The sequence below is a fragment of the Dreissena polymorpha genome, chromosome 12 (assembly GCF_020536995.1).
Source record: "Dreissena polymorpha isolate Duluth1 chromosome 12, UMN_Dpol_1.0, whole genome shotgun sequence".
In the NCBI taxonomy this organism is placed as follows: Eukaryota; Metazoa; Mollusca; class Bivalvia; order Myida; family Dreissenidae; genus Dreissena; species Dreissena polymorpha.
Window position 1 is genome coordinate 46,097,501 of NC_068366.1, and position 17,269 is coordinate 46,114,769.

Here is a 17,269-nt window from a genome sequence, read left to right on the forward strand (position 1 = left end):
ACGTTGTTAAGTTAATCGTGTATACACGTTTAACAACATCTATACAAAAAGTATGTACGCGGGATATATTTATTGCTTAAAAAATATTTAAACACTATTGTGTATCAAATTAAATATTACTGTTTAACGATTGGATAGGCATGCATCTTCATTGCACATGCTACTAATAGATATATTGTGTTATAAGAAGTTATGTCTCTTTTATGTGTGTATTCTGAAACTTATTTGGATTAATCGTAACAGTATATATAGTTGTTTTCAATAATATATAACTTAATAATGTATAGGCAATTGTATACTTCTGACAACAACACATGTTCAACCATTAAACATACACCAAACTGCATAAAATATTTAAACATAAATATAACATTTAATTTAGCGGTATATGTGCGTTGGGACGACGGTATAATTATCGTGATCAAAACAGACCCACGTGCATACATTAATAGTTGAATTGTATAATAAGCGGTATTTTTTACTTTAGTATCTACATTACAGTATGTGTATCATTGATCGAAGCAGACCCAAGGGCATAAAAAAATTGTTCAATTTGTTCACAGTGTTGATGTGTCGAAAAATTAATAATTAAATACATGTCATTGTCGTTGATAATGATAATTCTATTCATTCTTGCCGTGTACTTGAAGCTATTTATAATTTTGTTTTTGACGATGATATATGTAGTATTTATTAAAATAAACTAACACAGTTTCAACATGTGTTGCTGTTTGTTTTGTGTTATAAAAAACAATTTGGTAAATATGTGCTTATTGTGGAGATAATTTGTACTGTGTAAAGCGCTATGCATATTATTGCACAAATATTATTAATACATCAAGTTAAAATATTGAAACTAACTCGCGTACATGCCATGTACTGTTTGTGTTTTTTTGGAAACGTAAGCCATTCATATAAGTAAGTAAACGACAATGCGGAAATGTTCATTGGAAATTATTTATTAAGAAAAAGTTTTTCATATTTTCTTCTGTGAAGGCTTATATCGTTGACTGCTCATCCCCCGTATCCTCCGTATTTACAGGCCCCTTTATAAGCCAGCGTTACACCTCTGCAAATAAACATTTAAGATTTATATTACTAGCAGGGTGAAAGAAGAAACTGACTTTTACTACATAATAAACGACCTAAAAGAACAAAACCAACAAAGCATTTCAAAAACAACAAACATGCAAACAACTGACGTAATTACATAGACTAAGCCGTTATGCTTTTTTTTGGGGGGGGGGACTAATTTATAAGTTATGTTAGTAGGTAAATGTGGTTCATCTGTAAATGGGGAAAATCAATGAGGCAAAGCGGTTACTGACATGGGGGTAAATGGGCTGATTGGGTATATCGTTCAATGGGGGTTATTAGGTTAATTTGGTAAAAAGGTCGATGTGATAAATCGATTTTTGTTTGGGGGGGGGGGGGGGGGGGTTACAATGGTTAATGGAGGCGATAAATCGGTTGACATGGATACATAGGTTAACGGAGCTTAATACGTTAAAGGAAAGCAAATATGTTGACGGAAAAATTCGAAAAACGGGTTCATCACTTTAAAAGGTATAACTCGATTAATGATTCAAATAGGCGTACGAGCTCTCGACCAGTTAAGTCGCATGCATTTTTTAAATTGAAATATATTATTATTATTTATAGTATAATATCATCGCAAATAAAATCAACAGACAATTAAAACAAACACTCAACACATCATTATATTATATTGTTGGTAATCAGAGTGATTTATTTACCAATTACACATGCATAATGTATTTGTAGAATGTTTCATTTTTTGACAGCTCTGCGCACCACAGACTTGAAAGACAATGTTACGTTGTTTATGATTGGCACATGTATATATTATCGACTTATTAAACACTCACGCGCATCGGAGTTTGCACATGTTGTCGTACGTTTTGCCATCGACTCCACATACCGGGATATACTCGTACACCGTCGTACAAATGCATGGCCATATATACTCGCCGATAACACCTGAATAAATATTATAAAACAACTGAAACGAATTGTACAGTATAAGGTTAGAAAATCCTGGCAAAACAATCCAATCTTTGATTAAGGCAAGTGACCATTCGACTGTACAATGCCGACTAAAATATATATTCATATAGAAACACATATATTACCATCGCTCTAATAAGTAAACAGTCATGTAAAATAACTAAATATATACATTTCAGTTTTTTTTCAGTGTACGATTCCTAAACGAGTCTATATTTATAATGGTTATTTGCAGTACATCAAATAAAATTGTTTGCTTTTATAATAAATGCAGTGTTTGTTTCTGAAAAGCAAGGCAACAAAAAAGCAACACCATTAAGTACTCAGAAGTAAATACGAACCTGGTGTGAACAAAAACAACAGCATGGTTGCCACAAACAGCGTCCGAATCCTACAATGCACATTAATATATTTTTATCAGATGGCGTCCTAAGTTTGAAAGTTTTGCATATATATAAGTTTTCGAAATGCCAAAACTGTAGTAACAGTTTGTGTTTATACAATTTATTTGTAAGGAGATTTATGTTGTGTTGCTATAGTGATATTAGATACAACATAGCAATCATAATATTTCATGATTTGATATAGTGTAATATGTACATTAATCAAATCCATTATGAATAATATTGAAGTGTTATGCTAGAAAATAGAGTCAATGTAATACTCGCATCCTTATCAATGCATGTGAACCAAAGACGTTTAAATAAAGCAAATATTAACATTTATCAAAATATATTTAAAATAGCACTTACATTCTCGCAATAGTCTTTGTATTTACAACAATTCCTATGTACTACACATAACAAATCGTGCTGTTTAAATACTGGATGGTAAACCGGATCTAGGCTAAATTACGATCGCGACTTGAGCAATCCAACAGGATGTTTATTTTGAAATGTTACATTCAAAAAACATGTTTATTCATTTTGAGGACATCTCGATGAGCAGAATGTAAATACAACGGCGCATAGCAACGCGGCTTACCTGTTGTGTAGATAGCGTGCCAGCATTAACATGAATCGTTTTAATTCTAGTTGCACACATCCAAATACGTCTTTATTCGTGGAAATAATTTATGAGATTAATGTCGAGATATTTGATATTCATAGGGTTATTCTGTTTAAACATTACATCGTATAACCTCAATTCAAGTATGCGGATGTTATTGCTCAATGCGTTTTCATACACATAATACATTTTCTATAAATATACATATATAAAATGTGTACCCTAATATATGCTTATACAAGGCTATGTTAACTTTTTTTATCAATTGTTAAGTGAAAAGTGCGTAACAATTCGATACATTAGACACATCGCACAAACACAAATGCAGACGTTAATTTCACCCAAACATTACACCTTATGGCTGCTATGCAATTAATAATGAATTGCATTATGTACAACTATCAAATGCAGTTCAAAGACTTAAATGCTCGGCAAGAGTTGAGGCGAAATAAGCATATAAACGAATAAAGACCGTCAGAATTTGAATATTTGTATAGACACTGTGTTGTTAATTATAATGCTTTCAATAAAGTCAATTACTCGTTTTTAAAGAGAGCGAATGATATACCTTGGCGTAAACGACCTTGATCTCTTCTCAAAGCGGCAAGTGAGTTCCATATTATTTCTAAAAATATATGTAGTATTTTTGTTATTATGCATTTCCCTTTTTACTTTATTTTGTTGTAAAATGAATTTTACAAGTGTATCGCATGCATCAATTTTAATTAACTTTGAGAATACAAAACTCTATCGCGGCTACATTTGTTTTACTCTTTCAGAGCTTTGATATAAATACATGTTTTGCCCCAAAACAACAACTTAACATTTGAAGATAACCTGCGTTCACTTCAACATCAGGTATGCAAATTATCAATGTAGGTCCGGGTTTTCAATTAGATTTGTCACAGTAGTGTCAATATGTACCACCTTGACCGGACAGAAAAGCAAAAAGTATTGGTTGCTTAAGTATGCATTTAATGTGGCTTAGTTTAAAACAGTATGACAAAATACGTTTTGAACAAGGCAGATTCAGACAGAAATAACAGCGCACAAGGATGCATGCTATTATCCGGCTTGTTAATTAAAGCTGTTTTAGTGCTCATGGACGCAGATCCGTGTTGTAAATTTGATTAATCACAGTTGTGGTGCATTGAACTGAACGAAAAGCAAACACTTTTTGTTGTTTAGGTATGCATGTCATCACATCATGAATTATATTTTGTACCATTCGGATTCTTACTGAAATAACAGCCAACACTACAGTATGCTACAATGTGGATGAAACTTGCAAGTCCATGTGTATGTACGAATCTGCCTGTTAAAGCCTTCTACTAATAATTTAACGATGAATGCGTTCCCTTCCAAAATGTGTAATTAAATCATAGAAATGCGATGTTTCTTCTTAGAAAATGCATCTTCACAAAATGCAGACACGGGTCGAAATCACAATTCCAGAGAAAAAAATTACGACAAAAGATCCACACACTAATTGAAATAGACACTCTAAGTTTTGATTTAACATTAAATGATATGCACCAATCAATTTAAAACATACAAGCTGCGAAAGATCTAACACGACACATTTGCTTTTTACAAAACTAAACTAGAGATTTACACATCGAAATGATCAAACAATCGTGAGTTAACCACCGATTTCATGCATTGTGTTAATAACGAATACTTTCTTATTAAAATTGCCAATATAATTGCGAAGTAATAATCACCATTGCTCAATTTATTAGTGAAAAATAAGTAACATTAACACAATCTAAAATTATTGCTTTGAAGATGTAGCTGCTCATTTTACTTTGTTTATAATTAGGTTGTTTGAAATTAGATCGAGCAAATGGATAATGGAAAATACAAGATATATTCAATTCCAAAACTCAATTAAATGCTTTTAACATAATTATTGTTTAATTAAATAAATGAATTCGAAATATGTTGATTGACGTAAAAAAGCTTATGAACTATATTTTATAATCGTAGTTAACAAGATCAAAAATATTGTTTTAATTTTTTATTGACACAATTGTGATGTGATGCACAATCAATGACAAATCATTAATCAATTGCAATTGTTTATATTCTGAAAGTGACAGGGGATCACGAAAACAGATCTTTTTACACAGCCGCTAAATTGCCAAGACGTCCTCGAAATATGTTCATGCTCTCTCACCTAGTGATGTTTCCAGACTTTCATACTACGGTAGTGCTTTATGTTAGCGCTTTTTCATAAAAAAAAATATTTGGAACTAATGTTGCTTAATTATTATTTCATTTTCAAACATCACAAAAGAAAACAATAACACGAAAAGTGTACAACAGGTAGTATGTAAACCAGACGGCGCGACACAACACGCACTTCCCGAAGAAGATGTTTTAAAATAGATTTGTTTGTTTGAACCTGTGAATTTTCACAAGAAGGTTGCTTTAAACCATATAGCAAGCAAAACGACAAAACCTGCGTGAAACACGACGACGTCGGCAAAAGTTATAATCGTCATTTCGAGGCTCTTTGTTTCGCTCTGGCGGAAATAGTGTTTTATTTATTGTTTCGGCTTTTTCGCCACCCTCTACAAATCATGTAACACAAAAATTGAAAATGGTCGTATCATATACACTACTTTATGAAAATATGCATTAATACACGTTTTGTTAAGTTGCAATCTCTTGTTATGACACTGCGACTCTACGTGAATGTGTTACAGTGTAGCGCTACGCTATGTTCAGTTCCAACTGTTACATTTAGTGCAACAATTGTAATCCTGGTCTTAATTGTGAATTGTGATGTCAATAGTATGATCAATTTGCGCTAGTGTAATTGATTTTACATTAAAGATCGAAAGTGTAAGAGGTGGATTAAACCAACAATATAGATAAACACTAAAATGTGAACTTAAAGATAATAGTTAAATGTGATGTGAATTTTCTTTGTCATTCGATTAATTAAATGATAAATATCACTTTAGTATGTTAATTGCAGTGGTTGCTACAATCCAAGAAAGTTAGTGTCCAACGGATATAAGCTCAGAAAGCTTTTTAATTGCATTCGAATGTTTATCCTCGGTAGTTTTTTTTAGGATACATACCTACACAAACACAATGAAATTGAAGCGTTCTTTGCATTTAACGTTACAATTTAGAGAGAGTTTATAATAAAAAAGTAACCATTTAATAGGATCTGCATCCCGTATCGATTGTGCATCCTGTATTTAAAGGTCAGTAACAAAACATACAATTTCTTGCGAGTGATATTGTAATCTTTGTTATCTACATACACTCCAGACGAGGCTAATGCAAATAATAATTGACTGGCATTCTACATAAATTATTCATCTGCCTATGCAATAACGGTGATTAATAAAAATACTTTTTAATTCGGCGAGATAATGTAAAGATAACAATTGCCATGTCGCAAAAAGAACAAATGAAGTGAATCAAGACATGCCTACAAATTTAACTGATGATTCCCCCTTCCTTCATTTGTACTTAGAAATTTTTATTGGTACTTAGTTATCCTAGACATTAAGTGTTCAAGATATTGCCAGAATTTTAATATTAATGTATTTACAATATGCAATAAATGTAATAAAATTCTTCTTCTTTTGTGCCTTTACTTCCATTGAGAAGACCTTTGTGGCAATGTCATGAACTTCAATGAATAAAGTAAACAATTGTATGGTACATTTTACGTTTGTACTTGAATATATATATAATATTTTTAGAGGTTCTTATAATTTTATCAACCGTGTTGTTTGATGCTGTTAGATTATATGTTTTTCACCAATGGTCAATATATATGTGAAATTAGTATGCATAATATCATAAATGACTTTTATGATTCACCAGTAGTCGTCTGCAAATGAGATAGACATACAATGCGAAAATATTGTATTTGTTATATTACGTACACGCTTAAATCATTTTTAAATATTGCCACTCCTTATTGCTGATTGTTAAGTAAACAATCTTTATTTAAAGTTGATTTGACTTTCAAACATTAATATTCGTTGATAATGTCTTAAATTAGCAATGAATTCAATAAATGCATGTTTAAATGCTTTATTAAAATTAATAGACATTCTACGCACTACATAAAATAAAATCACATTTAAATACTTATTTAACTCTAATAAATACTCACAGTGGTTTAAAGATTTATATGACACAATTGCCTTTTACTGATGGACAACTTGCAAATATATGGAACGGATGTAAAATAGAATTAACCATTGAAATGTGTGATGTGCCCATAAAATTTCAGAGTGACCTTTAAGTTAGTTTTTACAAAGTCCCGAACGATAAGTGTGTGCATTTATGTTCAAAATGTTCTTTCCTCACAATTATCTATTTATCGTATGCATGTGGTTTCCTAAATGTTAAATATCTAACAGGGATGCATGAAACAGATACGTTGTGAATTAATATTTATAGATATTTGCTTGCGTAATCTTAATTATATAGAAGCATACGTAAGAAGTGCAAAATACAACAATATGGCTTGAGGCCTAAGGTCGCCAAACTGAGGCCCCAGCTGCTTCGCTGCTTTGATCTCATTTTGTGTTGTCGAATGAGCCAGTTTAGAACTTGGACAAGTTATCATTTGAACAAATATCCTGAGCAGGTTTCATGATGATGGGTCAAACAGTATTGACACTAGAATGTTCGCAAACGTGTAGGTCATTTTACATATAATCAACGAGTATTTACCCATCTTTTCCCAGAACATGTATGAACAAATCAGTCCCCCCACCTGCTGTTGCAGGAATATGTTCAGTAGACCTAGATTGTGATTTCTCGTGAGGAAGATTAATTTAGACTAGGTAATTAATTGTACATATAGGTTTCACAAGATGTTTCTTTAATTTGACCACGTGACCTAGTTTCGACACCAACGTGACCCAGACTCAAACTCGTGCGATATATAATTTGGGCAAATGTTCTGACCAAGCTACATGAAGATTGGGCAACAAATGTGGCCTATTGGATGTACACAAAGCTGAATGTTGATGACACAGGAAGGAAAAAGAGAAAACAATGTCAGTCCAAATTTAATCCAAATAGTTCAAAAATATTAATTATAGTAATAAGCCGGATTGTAAATCTGCTAATATGAATAATTAATAACAATGGCAGCTTACTATACTTTGTAAGCATGAAATATAAAGGGCGTGTCAAATAGTATGTTGCGCATGCGCATAGGGACCGAGGCTACAATAAACGAATCATGTCCGGAAACAAGGATTTGTCTGAAGATGCAGATAGTTGTTAATAATATGTAACAATATAGTTCGTTCTAAAATAATATTTTCAGCTAAGAAATTCATTTTGATATAAAGAACAAACGGAGGACATCAGATTTCGAGCAAAACAACACGTATAAGCAAACATTTGTATAATATAATTGTACACTGAAATTTAGTTTCTTATACATTATCATTATAGATGTTTATCTTATCTACTAAAAATGACTCTATAATGGTGTGAGTTTAAACTGTAGATTGTAAAGACATTTGATCGAGTACAAAAAGGGTGTTTTTTGTAAACATAAACGATAAACCAATCTACATCTATATTGCTCTTTCGGTCACTTCTTTCGGTACATGAATATGTGTTGATTATATTGTCGCGCAAAAAAACAAAAAAAACGCATTTTGTATCTTGTTATATATATGTAACCAGACCACATCTAGCGTTTAAAATTTGGCAATTGCTATAGATATCTTTGATTGTTATGTGTTAACGTTATGTTTCGAAATATTGTACGAAATATTCTTTAATATTGAAGGTTTATGGGCTTTTAATTATTATTCATTTTTTGCACCGATCGCTTTCGAACATACGCATAATCAAACGTTTTGTGTGCGCACGACATAATGTTGTAGAGATAAAAACGTTCGTTACTTTAATTTGATGACTTTTGCAATGACCTTAATGACGTTTGTATGTCTACTGCTTTAAATGGGATTGAATGAGGGAGGCGAAACATTCACTGTATTGGGATTGTCTACATTGAGTCTCCCAAACTTGATACGATTTCGTGCACAGCCAGAAAATATAAAAAGAAACATATTAAATTATTGAAGCTATTACAAGCCATAATTGATTACATGTTCGCAAGATACCAATTCATATCATCATTCAAATTACCAAACAGTAACAATAAACTTGGTGGATGGATCACTATATACCTTTCCTCGGCTTATTTTAAAGTGAACGTCGAGTGATGGAGTTAATTGAATAATGGGGTTATATGGATTAAAAACGTAAATTGATCGATGGCGTTAATCAATTACTTCCATCATCGATCCTTAACGTTCAATTGATTTGCTTACACTAGTTCAAACATGTTTACTTTTACATTGTAATCCTTTATCATCGCAAATTAAATCAAATGACAATATAAATAAATACTAACCATAGCATGACATTATGCGTTCGTCATCATACTGATTAACTTACCAATTACACACACATACATATTTTTTGGATAAGGTATCCAACTCAGACACCTTTTCTCCACAAATGTATTGTTGTTGTATTAAAAGATGTCCTATAAAAATTATGTTAATATATCCACCGGTTTTTGTAATATCTGTAAGTTTAAAAATGTTAAAACTGTTATTAAACATTTTTAATTTCATACAATTTCTAAAATATATGAAAGGAGCGGTCTGCTTAGTTGTAAAAAAGATAATAGAAAAACATGCATGGTTAAATTGGTATTGCATGATGTGGTATAATTTAACATGCTAATACATCAAATCCAGTATGACGTGTATTGAAGTGTTGAGCTAGAAATGTAAAAATTAACAACTAAATACATTCGATGAAATACTCGCATATTTCTCAATAACTTCGAAATGGAGAAAACTGCATTTAGATAACGCAAATATAAACATTCATCAAGTAACTTTAAACAATAAAACAAATACAGTATCGCGGTTATCATGTTGTTGAATCAAATCTGGTGAAAAACAAATAACAAATAGCACTGTTTAAACACAAGTGTAACAAATGGAAAATATAACGCAAGCACGCGGAAATGAATACAAAATTGAGTTATCTTACAAATATTCAAGCTTTAAACAAATGTTTTTGGATATAATAAAAAAAAAACAGTTTTTCCTTAAAACGATAGAAACACAATATCTTGAAGGGAAATTATTTGGTAAGGGAATGGAAAATGGCAAGCTCAAAGAAAATGTCACGCTGTTGGAAAAGCAAGTTGAACAAAACCGTGAACAAGACATGCACACTACTATAAGCCTTCAAGAACATGTCGATAGTTACTCTGGATTATTCCATACTGTAGAATAATAGTGTCGAATGATTAATGTCCCTTTTATTTGCTATACTAGAAGAGTTAAAGAAGTTTAAAAAATTATTTAAAAAAAATACAAAAAAGAAAGTAGTGGCATAATCAAACAAGAAAAACAGAAGTGTTAAATCTTTAAGCCGGCGACAGTGATATCTCGCACAGACTGGGCTAGGTCAAGGCCGACCATTGTCAACTGTGTGGCGAGGCATACACGGAATATCGTAATTGCCAATACAAAGCAGTTTTAAAGGTTTACATAAATGATAATCTAATAAAATCAAAAGGTATTGATACCATTTAAAAGGACATTGCCTGAAAATGAAGCTGTTTTGTCGTGGGTGTAGTCGGGCTAATTACCTAACATGAGTACAAGCATAGGATGGAAGCAGACCTGCCGACGCTCATTAACACCTGTTTAAGCATGAAATAGATACTCATTTACTTTCATTGAACAATATCCCGAGAACGCTAACGATTCCTCGTGTTTTTGAACCTTCATCGATCCAATGTTTTCTTTACACTTGTATGTATATTGTTTTCTGGAAAACAATTTGTATTTGAAATCCACAGCGTGTTTGGTACCAATGTGTGTACGATTTGTTGTTTTGCATTCGGAACGATGGTTATGTTGCATATCCAACCTGGTGATTAACATATATGATTTGCTACAATCACGTTCGCGTATTAACACGGTTTGAGTAATTCATTAAATAATAAGGCACACAGACGATCATAAGTTATAAACGTGATGTACACCACGTAGTTAAGTTAATCGTGTATACACGTTTAACAGCATGTATACAAAAAGTATGTACACGGGATATATTTATTGCTTAAAAAAGATTTAAACATTATTGTGTATCGAATTAAATTTTACTGTTTAACGATTGAATGGACATGCATCTTCATGCTACTGATAGATATATTGTGTTATAAGAGATTATGTCTTTTTTATTTGTGTATTCTGCTATTTATTTAGATAGTTTGTAACAGTATATATAGTTGTTTAAAATAATATATACATAAATCATGTATAGGCAATTGTATACTTCTGTCAACAACACATGTTCAGCCATTAAACATACACCATTCTGCATAAAACATAAAATTTAATTTAGCGGTTTCTGTGCGTTCGGACGACGGTATAATCATCATGATCAAAACAGACCCAAATGCATACATTCATAGTTGAATAGTATAATTAGCGGTATGTTTTACTTTGGTACCTTTATTACGGTATGTGTATCATTGATTGAAGCAGACCAAAGTGCATGAAATAAGTACAAGTTTTTCACTGTGTTGATGTGTCGTAAAATAAATGATTAAATACATGGTATTCCCTATGATAATGATAATTCTATTAATACTTGCCGTGTAATTGAAGCTATTTAAAATTTAGTTTTTGCTGGTGGTATATGTAGTATTGATTAAAATGGACTTATATAGTTTTAACATGTATTGCTGTTTGTTTTATGTAATAAAAACAAATTGGTAAACATGTGTTTATTGTGGAGATAATATTTACTGTGTTCAGCGCTTTTCAAATTATTGCACACAAGTTATTAATACATCATGTTGACATATTGAAACAAGCTCGCGTACATGCCATGTACTGCTTTTTTATTTGGAAACGTAAGCTATTCATAGAAGTAAGTAAACGACACTGCGGAAATGTTCATTGGAAATGTTTTATTAAGAAAAAGTTTTGAATAAAAAAGTTATATAACACAAAATAAGTAGTGAACTATGGCTATAGCGTTTTTATATTTTCTTCTGTGAAGGCTTATATTGTTGACTGCTCATTCCTAGTATCCTCCGTATTTACAGGCCCCTTTATAAGCCAGCCTTACACCTCTGCAAATAAACAGTTAATATTTATATCACTAGAAGTGTGAAGGAAAAAATTGACTTTTACTACATAATAGACGACCTTAAAAGAACAAAATCAATAAAGCATTTCAAAAACATCAAAACAGACGTTATTGCATACACTAAGCCATTATGCTTGTTGGGAAGGACTAATTGATAAGTTGTGTTAGTCGGTAAATGTGATTTATCTGTAAATGGGGTAAATCAATGAGGCAAAGCGGTTACTGACATGGGGGCATATGGGCTGATTGGGTATATCGTTAAATAGGGGTTATTCGGTGAATTTTGGGAAAAGGTCGATGGGATAAATCTTCGTCTCTTTTTTTTTTTTGGGGGGGGGGGGGGGGGGGTACATAGGTTTTGGAGGAGATATATCAATAGACAGGATTAAATAGATAACGGAGCTTAATAGGTTAAATGGAGGTAAATATGTTGATGCCAAAATTCGAAAAACATGTTCATCACTTTAAAAGGTAAAACTCGATTAATTATTCCAATAGGCGTAAGAGCTCCGATGCATTTTATAAAAAAAAGTTAAGTATATTATTATTATATTATAGTATAATATCATCGCAAATACAACCAACATACATGTATCTTAAACACTCAACACATATTATATTATATTATTGGTTATAATACTGATTTACTTACCAATTACACATGCATAATTAATTTGAAAAATGTTTTTAATTTTGACAGCTCTGCGTTACACACATTACAAACACTGTTACGTTGTTTATGATTGGCAGATGTTTATACTATTGACTAATTAAAAACTCACGCGCAGTTGAGAAGGCACGGGTTCCCGTAGGTTTTGCCATCAAGACCACAAACCGGGTCATACTCCATCGTGCAAATGCACCCATGTTTACATTCGCCTTTACTTTGAAGACGAACACCGCTGAGGAAAGTAGAATTATGGAGTAAATCGGTTATAGCGTTTAATCGGTAGATGAAGTAAATCGTTAAATTGTGTAAATTGGTTTACACGCACTCTATCCTAAAGCTGGATATATAGTTTTAAAACTGATAAACTATGTTGTACATAATTTACAAATATCACACCAAATGAAATGTTATGATAACAAACGAAAGCCTTTAACACAGCAGACTTTTATGTTGTTGGTCTTATTTCTAATTTACTTACAAATATATCCAGCTTACATTATTTGTATAACGTATTTTTTTCTTACAACATGACCTCAAACAAAAGAAACCACACGTTTTCAACAATGTGCAAGGTTTGATGATTGACAGATGTAAATATACTTGTTTTATTTAAAACTCACGCGCATCGGAGAGCGCACATGTTCCCGTATGTTTTGCCATCAACGCCACACACCGGGTCATACTCCGTCGTACAAACGCATGGCCATCTATGATCGCCGATCACACCTGAATCAATAGTATATAACAGCTGAAACTCATTCCACAGTTTCATGGGAGAAATTCCTAGAAAAACACTCCCTTCTTCCTTTAAGGCAAGTGGTCATTCGCATATAAAATGTAGACTTAAATATATATTTATATAGAAACACATATATTACCATCGCGCTAATAAGTACACAATCATTTAAATGAACTAACGATATACATTTCAGTGTTTTGTCAGCAGATTTATCATATGCGAAATTGTGCCCTATAGACACAGCTAAGTACATTGCCAATAATGTTAAGAATTTTCTTACGGGCTTTATATGAACGATTCCTAAACGAGTCTATATTCATAATGGCAACAATCAGCACATCAAAGTATAAATTGTTTGCTTTTATAATAAACTCAGTGTTTGTTTCTGAAAAGCAAGACAGCATAAAAGCCACACCCTTAAGTACTCAGAAGTCAATACGCACCTGGTGTGAACAAACACAACAGCATGGTTGCCACAAACAGCGTCCGAATCCTACAATTTACATTAATTTAATTAGTTTTTATTATTAGATGGTGTCCTACGTTTGAAATCCATCTAAGGTTTGCACATTTACAAGTTTTTGAAATGCCACAAGCGTAGAAACAGTTTGTGTTCAAACGATTTATATTTAAGGAGATTTATGTTACTTTGTTATAGTGATCTAAGACAAAGCATAGTAAGCATGGTATTTCATGATTAAATAAAGTGTACTATGTACACTAATCGAGTCCAGTATGCATTATATTGAAGTGCTAATTTAGAAAATAAATAAATAATGACATTTAATGTAATAATCGCATCATTATCAAGACATGTGAACCGAAAGTATTGAGATAAAGCAAATATTAATATTTATCAAAATATATTTAAAAACAACACTTACATTCTCGCAATAGTCTTGTATTTGCAACAATTCCTATGAACTACACATCACATATCGTGTTGTTTAAATACTGGATTGTAAACCGGATTTAAGCTAAAGTACAATCGCGACTTGAGCAATCAAATAGGATGTGCAAAAAACACGATTAAAACTGTTTCAAAAATTGATGTTATTAAAAACTTGAGATTAAGAAAACATTGTGATATATTTTTGGAGACATATCGATGAGCAGGATGTGCATAAGAAAGAGCAACATGCATCATCCGCAGTGTGGATAGCGTGTCAGCATTAACAAGAATCGTTTGAATACTATTAGCATAAATCCAATGTGTGAAAGAAATTCAAGTTCAATAACACCATATTGCTAATTCGATGGTCTATTCTGTTCTTACATTGTATCTTCTTAACTCAAAAGGAGTATAGAAACATCATTAAATAGCGAGTCATTTAAACAAACACAACCATAACTTTTTACCTTCTTTGAATCAATTGTATTTTTCCCATTTACAACAATTTATTATTTTAAGAAAACCTTTTCATGCGTCAATTTCAGTCATGTTCTTTCTCGACGTACGTCCGTTATGTAAATTATATTTTCGCAACTATGCCACTATGTACTTCCATGAACGTAACTAAAAGCAACCAGTGTTGGTTCTTAAGGCATGCAGAAAATGTAGCTAAATTTAAAAAAGCACGACGAAATACATTTTGTACCAGGCGGATCCTGATTCAAATTACTGCGCAAGCGGATGCATGTTATAATCTGGCATTAACGTGTTATTGTCGTTGTTTGCTCTTTCATGTATATTTAAGGCGCAAATCCGTTTTGTAAATAAGACGAATCACACGTGTTGCTTAATGTACTAAATTTATCTGAAGAAAAGTACTTTTGGTTGTTTTTGTCTGCTAGTTATGTCACTTGATATAAACACTCATGGCAAATTATATGTTGTACAAGGCGAATTTATATACAATTTACAGCTAACACCGATGAATGCTACTCACTGGCATACAAGCTATAGTATTTGTTTGTGTACGTGTCTGATCTGCGTAGTGAAGCATACTACCTTTTAATAAATGATGAATGTGTTCCTTCAAAAATGAGTTCATTAATATATAGAAATGCTATTTTTTGTGAAGAAAGGCATCTTGACTGAATGCAGACACGGGTAGAAAACAAGATTCCCGCTTACAAATTGCGGAAAACTGAAACATATTGAAAACAAACAACCCGGCACTTTGATTTAACATTTAATGCCATGCAGCAAACCTTTTTCAAGCATTCACGCTGCGTAAGATATGACACTGTATGTGTGCTGTTTATCAAACTAAATTAGAGCTTTTCAAAGCAAATTGAGCCACCAATCGAAAGTAGAACACCGATTTAGAGTATTGGTTTTATAACGAACATTTCCAGATAAAAACTTTTAAATGAATTGCGAAGATCACCGTAAACAGGGGGGTGGATCGTTCGCAAGTAACTGGCGTGGCGTAAGTGAGAAAAATAGTAACTGGTGTTCAAAATGGCGGTTAACGGGGAATTTTTGAAAGGTTTGTACACTTACCAAAATTATTCGACATTGTCCTTACGCGCAGGATGATCTACTGATATTCATTTAATCTCGGTATAAATCCTGTAGATGAATTATTAATATTAAAAAAGTTATTGAAGACTTTATACGCAAATGCCTCATTGTTTACGATTGACACGGTTCATTTTATGTGCATTTTTAAACCATATAATAAGGGTTTCTCAGCAGTTTTCATGGAAAGGTGGACTCAAGAACCATCATAGTTTATCTTGTATCAGCACCAGGATGCTTCCAACAGACAATCGCAATATATGCATCAAAATTGCAAAAATTAAACCCCATTTTAATAACTGGTGAGCACAGTACCCCCACTTTCAGTAACTGGTGTTTATTCAAAAGTCAGAGTACACAGAAAAAAAGAAAACATAATAAAATACGCATGTTTATATTTGCTTTTTAAATAAGTGATGCGTTACTATAATTTGTGAAGTCACAATAAATTGCAAGGTGGCATAGAAGAGACATGGACGATTTTTTTTTCAATTCACATGCGGACTTATTGGTTTCATTTGTGCACGAACTATTTCGAATGCTCACGAATGGCTTTTATCGTGCGCAAATAATAGTGAATAAGTGCGCACGTATTCACCTGTAAGTACACACGCACAAACGCTTACGTGCGCGCCTATAAAAGTTTATGTGCGCATGCTTTAAGTTCTGCGTTCGCTCGTTTTGCTTTTTTATCGATCTATTTATCACATGCGCACGTATTGCTTTCTTTTTCGCTCGTATTGCTTTTAATTGCGCACATATTGATTTGTAGTGCGTATGTATTCATTAGAAAATGCCTTCGTATTTATACACACTTCCGTGCCGCAAGTATTCATTTTAGTCCAAATAATTTGACGTAATATACCGATTACGTCTCAACGGTTTACTTACTCCTATAACTATGAGGGCGTGCTAGATTACGTCTAATTATTTGGACTACGGTTTACTATATTTTTCTATTGCATATTGATGTCAACGTATTTTTCAGTTTTCCTTGTTAAGTCATTGCTAATGCATAAAATTATCATTTGTAAGACACAAATGAGAACGATTACCCTTTACATGTGTGAGAAATGTGCAAGAACACCACCTGTGTAAGTTTAGAAAAATGGGTTATTCATTAATGCAGAATTACTTTGAACTAGATCAAATAACACAAGGG

General features: G+C 32.4%; 1 protein-coding gene across 1 annotated transcript; it reads right to left on the reverse strand.

The window, feature by feature from the left end:
• Nucleotides 1-935: 935 nt before the first annotated feature.
• Nucleotides 936-14,597, reverse strand: LOC127852566 (serine protease inhibitor dipetalogastin-like). Its single transcript, XM_052386520.1, has 7 exons — nt 14,525-14,597; nt 14,084-14,133; nt 13,522-13,627; nt 13,014-13,133; nt 2,370-2,419; nt 1,890-2,001; nt 936-1,069 (listed from the first exon to the last, which is right to left on the reverse strand). Coding segments are annotated over exons 1-7 (495 nt in total). The 5' UTR covers nt 14,527-14,597; the 3' UTR covers nt 936-1,014.
• Nucleotides 14,598-17,269: the final 2,672 nt, after the last annotated feature.